This window comes from Gossypium arboreum, chromosome 8 (genome assembly GCF_025698485.1).
Source record: "Gossypium arboreum isolate Shixiya-1 chromosome 8, ASM2569848v2, whole genome shotgun sequence".
NCBI classification, from domain to species: domain Eukaryota; kingdom Viridiplantae; phylum Streptophyta; class Magnoliopsida; order Malvales; family Malvaceae; genus Gossypium; species Gossypium arboreum.
This window is the reverse complement of record NC_069077.1, coordinates 55,952,675-55,962,879: the sequence shown is the minus strand read 5'-3', so window position 1 is coordinate 55,962,879 and position 10,205 is coordinate 55,952,675. Positions and strand designations below refer to the sequence as shown.

The following is a 10,205-nucleotide window of genomic DNA, read 5'->3' as shown; positions in this document are numbered from 1 at the left end:
GAAAAACATTTGTTACATTATCAATAAAATTTTAAACTCTATAATTAAAAAATTATAAAATATAGTGTAGTCTTTAATCTTATGTTGTTATTTAAAGAGGAAGTAATCCAAGCGTTGTCTAGGAACAAGCTGCAAACTTATTTGTGAGTCTATATGTACTGTATGAAAGAAAAAAAAAATTTTGGGTAGAAGGAAATTTTAATTTTTTATAGTCCATATATTTATAATTTTTAAAGGATTAAATTAAATTTTTATAATTTTAGGGAGGGCCAAAGTACAATTTTACCTTTACTAATTTAAAATTTTAAAAAAATCTAAAGGGCCTAAATGAAAATTTCCCATTTTAGGGGGGCCGGGGCCCATGCCTGCCCCCCCTGGTTTCGCCCCTGATATGTACACATATCTCATATCCCAAATTGTTTAAGAAAATAAAAAAAATAAGACTTTAAGTCTATATAAAAACTTATTTTGTAAGTTTTATTTTTATATTAATAGGTTACACCAAAAAAAAAATAGTGTTGCCACTTTTAGTGTTGACTTGGTGAAAAGCTTTTTTATCAATATATTAAAAATGCAAAACAGTTTATCAGAATTAATTTATTCTCGTAAATTTTTTAAAATTCAGACTATTTTTTTAATTTTAAAAAGAAAATAGTTTTATTTGGTAATTTAGTGCAGGAAAATGTTTGACACGTGGCAATAGTTAAGTAGAAAAAGGGAAAACTGGAAGGAGAAATAAAGGGTAAAGGGCAGAGACAAATTCAAAGGTGACAGTGATTTGAAGTTTCTGTTTTTTGTTTTTTCAATTGGTCGTTGGTACAGTGTGAAATTACATGTGAAATTTGTTTGGCCCCCACACCAAACAGCAAATCCCAAAACTACCCACTCTGTTAGAACTTATACGTCCTTTAGCGGACGTGTTATGTCCAAAACCAAAACTCCTCCTAAATGCTTTGATTTTTGGTTGGATTTTTACTAAGGGCGCGCCGCGTCAACCCCCAATCCCCATTCTTCGGCTCCCTAATTTAATCCACTTTCCACTTACCCATTCCTTTATATATGCTTTCCCCACCCTCTCCTCCTTTTCCCCATTTCTTCTTGTTGACACAGACTTCTCTACTTTTTCTTGGTTCCTCACTGTTCCGGCGCCAGGTTTGTTTCTTTTTCTTTTACCTATTATGTCCTGGTTTGAGGATTAGGATCCGTTTGTGATTTGATCATGTGTATACGTGATGGGCTAGTTCTTTAAATCTTTGATCTTCAGCTGGGTTTGGTCGTTTTATAATTTCCTTCCCATGCATGACTACATTTTTAGAGTAGGATTTTGAACCCCCCCCAAAAAAAAAAAAAATTGTAGTTAGCTTGCATCAGAAGAGAACCCAGCCAAAAAATATCAAAATTTTGACTCAATTTTTGATATTATGTTGGGTTCTGCAGAAGAACGTTTGAGTTCTACACGGTTTGAAGCTCTTGGAATTTCACCGTAGATAAAAAACTTTTTTGGTCTCAAAGGCAATGGAGGTATACGGCAAAACCATGGCTGCTGCCCCTGCAAATGTTATTTATTTGTCTACTATTCTAGGCCGTGACGGGCCTTTTCCTGTTCACAAATGCGATTGTAAATGCCAAAATGAACATGTTTGTGGCAACATGTATCGCTGCAAACTAACAGGAATCACACATATCTGTGACAAGAACTGTAACCAGAGAATTTTGTATGATAACCATAGTTCCCTTTGCCGGGCAAGCGGCCAGGTCTTTCCGCTTTCTCAAGCTGAGGAACAGGTGATCAGAGGCGTCAGGAGGAAGCTTGATGCTGACAATTCCCCACCCTCTGATAGCTGTGGTTTTAAGCGCAGACGTGATGCGCAGATTCGTCCTTCTCCTTTTGAGAGATCTTTCTCTGCTGTTAGTCCCATCTGCAGCCAAGTTGGAGATGGCATGGACTTGAGCTAGACTAGTTTCGAATTTAGATTACATATACCACATCCTATTCTTAACCTTAAGGACTTTTTATCTTGTTTCACTTATCTAGTTCCCATTGGAACTTATTTCATGGGACAAATATGGATAAATGGATGAAAGACCTGATGATGGTAGATAGTTCTACCTGCCTGTAGGAAGAACATTTTTATTTCTTACCTTCTCTTATGCTATGTAGCCCTTTCCTAGCTTAATTTTGAGAAATCAAATTTACTTCACTTTTTCTCCAACTGATCTACCTTGATTTATCAAACTATGGTGCTTCTAGGTCTGTAATAAGAGTTTTATTCTAAAGATTTTCATCTATCTACTCCTTGGTTATTTATGTTTATTCTAATTGTTAATGTTGTGGAATCTTTAATTATTTTTTTCAACATCAATATTTTCTGATGGATGGTGCCATATTCATTTTTAATCTAGCTTTAAATCCACAGATTCAATTCTATTGTTTTGTGTTCTTTTTGCAACTATTTGTTATGCGCCTTGGCGTAAGATCTAGTCACAGGTCTAGACGAGAAAGTATCCTTGCTTCGACCTATGGTTACTCAAAGGCAGATTCGTTTTTGACTGAACCCCCTTCCCAAACTAACGTTTGTGATAAAAAATAAACCCCCTTTTTATTTCATATTGGCAGCCTTTTTATAGGCTGTTAATTACAAAGGAAAATCCTAATCTAATTCCTAATTTAAAGTCCTAATAGAATTCCTAATTTAAAGTTTATAAGGAAATAAAAAACCTAGTAAAACTAAAACTCCCAAAGAAATTAAATAAATGTAGAATTCTAATTCCTATTCCTCCGTTGATATTGTTTTCCAATGAAAACATCTATATCATTACTCCCCCTCTCGGAGTTGAGCTTGTCCTCAAGCTCAAATTCAAGATAAGCTGCTCGAAAATTATCAATTGATTCCCAAGTGGCATCTTCTTGAGGGCATCCTGCCCATTGCACTAATAGTTCCCGCCGACCCCGATTAAGCCTGGAATTAATAATAGCTTGTGGAGTAGGCAAGGCCTTGCCATCATATACTAAGGGCAAGTCTCCAACCGCATCTGGTTGAGGTCCCTTGTATTCTTTGAGGAAAGAAACATGAAATACATCATGTATTCTCTGCTGTAGGTAATTCAAGCGATAGGCCATCGATCCTATTTTGTTCAAGACTTTAAAAGGACCAAAATATTTTGGCAATAACTTGTGATGCTACATTTAGTTATCGTCAATTGTCGATCTTTGTTGAAGCCGTAACCAAACCCAATCCCGACTTTAAAATTCAACTCTCGTGCCCCAAATCATAAGTGGCTTTCATTCGTTCTTGAGCTTGCAAGAGTCTATCCCGAGCATTGTGTAAAAGTGCATCCCTATCTTGTAGAGCCTTATCCACGACTTCAATCCTTGTAGAACCGGTGAATAGGAGAGAAGTCGAGGTGGATCCCTACCAGTATACTAATTGGAAGGAGTGGCCTTTAGGCGGTGTGATATGAGGTGTTGTAGCAATACTCACCCATGGAACCCAATCAACCCAATGTCGTGGGCGATCACTAGAGAGGCATCGTAGGTACATTTCTATTGTTCGGTTAACTACCTGCATCGACCATCGATTGGGGATGGTATCTTTGAGGAAAAGCGAGCTTAGAACCACTTTGACGAAATAATTCCTTCCAAAACAGTGAGGAAAACTTTATCACGATGCGAAACTATGGATTCGGGCAAGCCATGAAGTCGAATACCTCGCAAAAAGACGGTAACAGAGATATAGCGATAAATGGATGGGACAAAGGTAAAAATGAGCGTGCTTGACGATCATCCACAACCACCATAAGTCTGATTTCCTTTTACTTTGGGTAGACCTCCACGAAATCCATAGAAATATCAGCCCAAACATGTTGTGGTATTGGAAGAGGTTGAAGTAAACTGCTGGCTGTAAATTTTGCCATTTGTATGCGTTGGCATACTAAACAATGTTGCACAAATTTTGAGGTTGCAAGCTTCATTCCTTTCCAAAAAAATCTTGGCGAAGACGATGCAATGTTTTCAATTCCCCTTCATGTGCCATAGCATGTATAGAGGAGATAAGAGTGGGAATAATTGGTGAGGTAGGTAAAAGGTACAACCTCCCTTTGAAGAAAATCAACCCATCTTGTGCAACCCAATTGGGCCCCAACTCTCCTTGTAGAATTCTTTCTTTGGAGTTGTGATAATTCAGGGAAGCTTATTTCTCGTCGATGGCTTTAAGAATTTCAACTTGAGGAATGAAACAGTCATGAGGTGTGGTAAGTCTTCGTCTTTTCTAGATAAAGCATCTGCGATACTGTTCAACTTCCACCTTTATATTCCACTCGAAATCAAACCCCATTAGCTTGCTGATCCAATGTTGTTATGGAGATGTCGTAAGTCGTTGGTCTAACAAATACTTAAGGTGAAGTGATCGAGACGGATGAGGAAATGCCTTCCCCAAAGATAGGGTCGCCAATGAGTCACTGCCTTTGCCAAACCAATTAATTCACGTTCGTAGGCAGCCAACTTAAGGTGTCGATCTGCAATCTTGCAACTGAAAAAGGCAATGGGGTGTCCTTTTGCTGTAGTACTGACTCAAACCCATTGTCCAAGCATCACATTCAACCACAAATTCTCTCGCAAAGTTGGGTAATTGCAAAGCTGGGGCTGTTGAAAGAGAAGTTTTTAATTGGGTGAAAGCAACATCAGCTTCCTTAGTCCAGTTGAAGGCATTTTTCTTTAGAAGAGATGTTAAGGGTGCAGCCACTTGTCCATAATTCTTGATGAATTTTCTGTAATATCCTGCCAACCCAAGAAAGCCTTGTAGAGCCTTGGTAGTTTTAGGAGTTGGCCAACCGGTGACATCTTTAATTTTAGTGTGATCAACCTCAACCCCTTCACCATGGATGACATGACCAAGGTAGGTTACCTGAGACTCTCCAAAGAAACACTTGGATTTCTTTAAGAAAAACATATTATCCCGCAAGAGTTCAAAAACTAATCTTACATGATGCATATGTTCAGTCCATGTTTTGCTATAAATTAATATGTCATCAAAGAAGACTAAAACAAACTTACGCAATTAAGGGCGAAAAATGTCATTCATCAAACTCTGAAATGTGGAAGGGGCATTGGTAAGCCCGAATGGCATGACAAGAAACTCAAAGTGTCCATGGTGGGTTCGGAAGGCTGTCTTTTCCACATCAATAGTTGCCATTCTAATTTGAAAATATCCCGATCGTAAATCCAATTTTGTAAAATATTTTTCCCCATGAAGTTCGTTCAACAATTCATCCACGACAGGAATCGGATATTTGTCTTTAACAGTGCAAGCATTAAGCTCTCGATAATCGATGCAAAAACGCCATGACCCGTCATGCTTCTTTACTAATAGTACTGGAGAAGAGAATGGTGATTTACTGGGTCGAATGATTCCTTGTTGTAACATTTGGTCACACTGTTTCTCAATCTCATCCTTTTGAAAATGTGGATATCGATAAGGCCTGACTACAATTGGTCCCGTTCCTGGTTTGAGAGTTATACGATGGTTACATTTGCGGTTAGGAGGTAACCCAGACGGTTCTTGGAATAAATGCGCAAATTCTACCAGTAGCTTATCTAATACTATATTAGTTAAATCCTATCCCTGTATCAAGCTGAGTCGTGGAACTTCCTCTGGGTGCTGCCCTTGCCAGAGTATCTTCTTCTTGTTTACTGCAAATTGCATAATTAAGGAGCTGAAATCCCATAAAATTGGACCAAAGGTACACAACCATTTAACCCCCAAAATCATATCAAACCCTTCTAATGGTATTGTATAAAAATCAGCTTGAAAGTTGTCATTGGCCACAGCGAACTGTACTGATTTACAAATGCCAATGCTAGGAACCCGTTCTCCGTTTGCCACACATACTTGCAACCCCTTTTTCTTTTGTATTTTCAGTCCCAATCTTGGCACTAGACCTTCACGTAGAAAGTTATGTGTCTTGCTGAATCAACGAGAACTAACACTGCTTTTTTCCGACACCTTCTTTGGTAGTTGCATAGTAGATGAATTGCAAGTTCCTCTAATGGCATGTAAGGAAATTTCAAGATCATCTACCTCATCATCTTGCTCATCTTCAATATCTGGTACTTCTATCCAAAATAGCCTTTTACATTTGTGCCCCATGGAGTAAGACTTGTCACAATTATAACACAATCCCTTAGCCCTTCTCTCCGCCATCTCTGCTCGTGTCAATCTTTTGATAAATGGTGCGGAAGAACCTATTTTGCTGTTATTCCCCATTGGTTTCGTTGTTTGTCCTCCTCCCTTTGCAAAGCTTTTAGTTGTTGGAATAATGGAATTGCTGCCAGTGTTTTGGGAAGCTGACCAGTTTAGATTGGTTTGAGATAACATCTTGGAAGAGACTTTTTGTTTCCGTTCCAAAGCTCGAGCCATATTCATTGCAACTCCAAGGTTTCCCGGTTGTTGCATCTCGATATCAATTCTAAGTTCCTCTACTAATCCGTGATAAAAGGTTTACTTGTTGTCGAGGTTTAAGATCGATAGTCCTAGCCGAGAGTGATTGAAATTGACGTTGATATTCTTTTACCGTCGGTTTGTCTCAAGTTTGCAAGTTCCCCCAAGGGGTTATTACTCATAGGTGGCCCAAACTTGACATGACAACACTCTCTAAAACGCTCCCAATCCAAATTTACCTCCTTTTCCTCGATTTGATCAAACCACAATTGTGCTTCTCCTAAGAGATGGAATGAAGCTAAGCCGACTTTGTCTTCTTCGTTGGTCCGCTGATTGCCAAAAAATTTTTCGCATCTTTTTAACCATCCTAAAGGATCACCAACACCATCATAAGTAGGAAATTCCATCTTGGAGTATCTTGGCACCATGCCCCCACCGTGTTGTGAATCTGAATTTCTTTTCTTGCCTCCACTGCTGCCTTGTTCTTCATTATTTTTTTCTAAATTCTCTTTCGTTGTCTTTTGGACCGAAAGAGATAAAATCGCCATCTGCTCCTCTAATGCTTGTTGCCTTGTAGCCATTTGTTCCATAAATGCCTCCAGCTTGGCTGTCAAAGTTTTTTCGTCACCCATGACAACTGACTCCGATACCAAGTTGTTATGCGCCTTGGCGTAAGATCTAGTCACAGGTCTAGACGAGAAAGTATCCTTGCTTCGACCTATGGTTACTCAAAGGCAGATTTGTCTTTGACTGAACCCCCTTCCCAAACTAACGTTTGTGATAAAAAATAAACCCCCTTTTTATTTCATATTGGCAGCCTTTTTATAGGCTGTTAATTACAAAGGAAAATCCTAATCTAATTCCTAATTTAAAGTCCTAATAGAATTCCTAATTTAAAGTTTATAAGGAAATAAAAAACCTAGTAAAACTAAAACTCCCAAAGAAATTAAATAAATGTAGAATTCTAATTCCTATTCCTCCGTTGATATTGTTTTCCAATGAAAACATCTATATCACTATTGTACTTAATTCTGTGGTTTGCTGTTATATTTGATTTGATTCCATAACCTCTATCGCTTTTTGGTTTGACCAGTGAATGCAGGTTGAAGAGGAATGGCATGGCTGTTGTCATGTGTTTATTATATGCTAAGTTTATACTTTTATATTTTTTTTTTCCTGTTAATTTGTTATATAAGATCCTGAAGTATATGTTGGTTTTGCAGGGTTGAAAGTGCTATTCAGGAGAGTTAAAATATGCTTTTGCAGTACTGAATGAAATTTTCACTTTCTAAGTTTCGTGGATTGAAATGTTCTGACTTCGCTTATTTTAATCATTTTTGTACAGGTATATTTGTGATTGATTGTATTGGATATCAAAAGCATGCCTATTACAGCTGATGGCCTAGATTGTATGTTACGTTTACACCTTTTAGGCTTGATGTTGGCGTTCTGGCTTTTGGAGGGATTTCCCCCATACAGTGCATGATGATTCAACCTTATTCATTCTCAAATCATATGGGTATCTTCAGGCAGCTACAGGGTAGTGCTAAATGGCCATGTATAAAGGTGTACTGTTTGAGTTTTGCACATGGAAGAACTGCTTCATGCTAGTGTTTAGTAGTTGCCATGTTTTTACAGCTTTGATGGGGTGAAGAAAGCAATTGGTATCTTCTGCTCGGCTGCTCATAATAAATGTGCTGATGCTGTCTTTTTGAATTAAAATAAACATCTTTGGTTTCAAGCCTGGTTTGCTGAAACTAATGGAGAGTTTTGGGTAAGATGAGTGATCTTACGCCTAATTGCTTGGTTAAGCTACTTGCTATAATCTTTATACTGACCATGAAATAACATTATTGTTTGACTTCTATTACATCAGTTGCTCAAAACATTTCTTTGGTGGACCCCGCTCTCAATAAACTCTTTGGGCATCTTTTAAAGTTGAGAAATGAAATCTTAGGACTAAAATCGAAGATAGACATCCCAAGAATAATATTTAATATTTAATTATTCTAGATTTAAGTTGATTACTCAAAAGATTGGCATTTTAATAATTTCTCCCAATATAAAAGCATATTTCCCCTTATCGTCCTTGTAACTTGAAAATTACCAAGTAATGTATTAAAATTTGACCATGACCACACATCATAATATTAATATTGTGCTGTGTCTAAATTATTATTAATGACTTACCTATGGATTGGATCTAGACTTCATATAAAACTTTTAATCATAATGTAATTCACTTCAGCTACAAAAAATTCCAGGCGGCGTTACAACTTTCGAGATATTTCCTATAACAGTAGTAGCATATACAATAACTAAACAAGGTTGTAGGTAAAGCATTTGGGCTGTTAGGGACAACTGCTGAAGTGAAGAATTTGCCTCTAGCATCATTATTATTTTCAAATTCTTTCAACTAGATTTGAGAGATTATTATATTAAGAGTTAGATTATATTTAATTTTTATTAAAAATAGATAAATTAATTTTATATTCATCTAAAGACTATATTGGTCTTTTCTATTAAATCTTTTATTTATTTTTACTATTAAAACTAGCGTATCTAATAGTATAATAAGATAGTAACACGTGACATATTACGTATACAACATGTTGATAGATAGAAGTTTAGTTTTAATAATAGAAATAAATAAAATTTTTAATAAAAATGTCAGTTTATTTTAGATTCAAAGTACATAATTTAAATTATTTTTTAATAAAAAGAACACAGTATAATTTAATTTCAAATATAATCGGATTTGTCCTATATCACCAATTCACCTACATTTTGACCTTACCTGCCAATATAACAATTATATTTACCGCAAGGATAGGATAGGATGTGCTTAACAAACAAAAATAATATGAACTCTCCTTAAAAATAATAATAAAAATAATATGAACTCACTATATTTAAATATTTAAACACAGTTAAAATAAATAAAAATATATATTTTATGATTTTTGCATTTATTAGTTTAATTTATATTTATATTTACATGATTAATAAAAAGTTTAGGAAACACATTAGATATTCTTAAAGCTAAAAACAGCCATTAGATGATTCTGCAGCAAATAAAAGAAAAAAGAAATATATATATATATATATATATATATATATATATATATAAATTTATCATTTAATGGGGTTTTATTAAAATAATATAAAAATTAATTACAAAATTGAGATAATTGTAGATTAATTACGAAAATCGAGTAATTTTACAGTAAAATTAAATTTTGTCAATGTGTAAGGGCATAGTTATAAAATTAATATTTTAATAATCTTATTATTATTATAAAATTATATTTTAATGTAAAAGGATGAAGTTAAATTATCGGTGACACCCCTTTTTCCCTCGTGACTTTTAGTTTTTATTTTTATTTTTGAAGTGGTTCTATTTTATAAAAATTAGAAGTTAGTTGTTTTATTTTAATTAATCATAATTTGATATTTATATGTTTTAAATTTAAAAGTTAGTCAAATTATTTAATACTATTAAACTCAATTATCAAATTATTTACTTCAAGATCAACCGTTAATCAAATTCATATGCAAAGAATTAATAAAATAATCAATTCAACAATTTATATGTGACAAATTAAATTTTTTTATAATTTTATGTTTTTATGTTTTAATTATTTTTTCTATATTTTATATATTCTATAGTTATACAATGTCTAGTATTACTAAGTTTGTTATAAAGGTCTAACAATGAATTTTCTCTCTTTACTTTATAAAAATTAAAAATTAATCCCTTTACTTTAA

The 10,205-nt window shown here is 34.9% G+C and overlaps 1 protein-coding gene across 2 annotated transcripts; it reads left to right on the top strand.

Moving 5' to 3' along the window:
* The first annotated feature begins 772 nt into the window (after positions 1-772).
* Positions 773-8,323, top strand: LOC108470258 (uncharacterized). 2 transcript variants are annotated; one of them, XR_008269649.1, is made up of 2 exons: positions 773-1,152; positions 7,783-8,323. XR_008269649.1 is itself a non-coding variant. In XM_017771550.2 (2 exons), exon 2 carries the CDS (start codon positions 1,516-1,518, stop codon positions 1,954-1,956), a length of 441 nt encoding a protein of 146 aa, XP_017627039.1. In that variant the 5' UTR covers positions 808-1,152; positions 1,438-1,515; the 3' UTR covers positions 1,957-2,213. The 2 variants fall into 2 exon arrangements, 1 of the variants encoding a protein (XP_017627039.1); XM_017771550.2 differs by lacking the exon at positions 7,783-8,323 and adding an exon at positions 1,438-2,213 and having other exon boundaries at positions 808-1,152.
* The last annotated feature ends 1,882 nt before the right edge of the window (positions 8,324-10,205 follow it).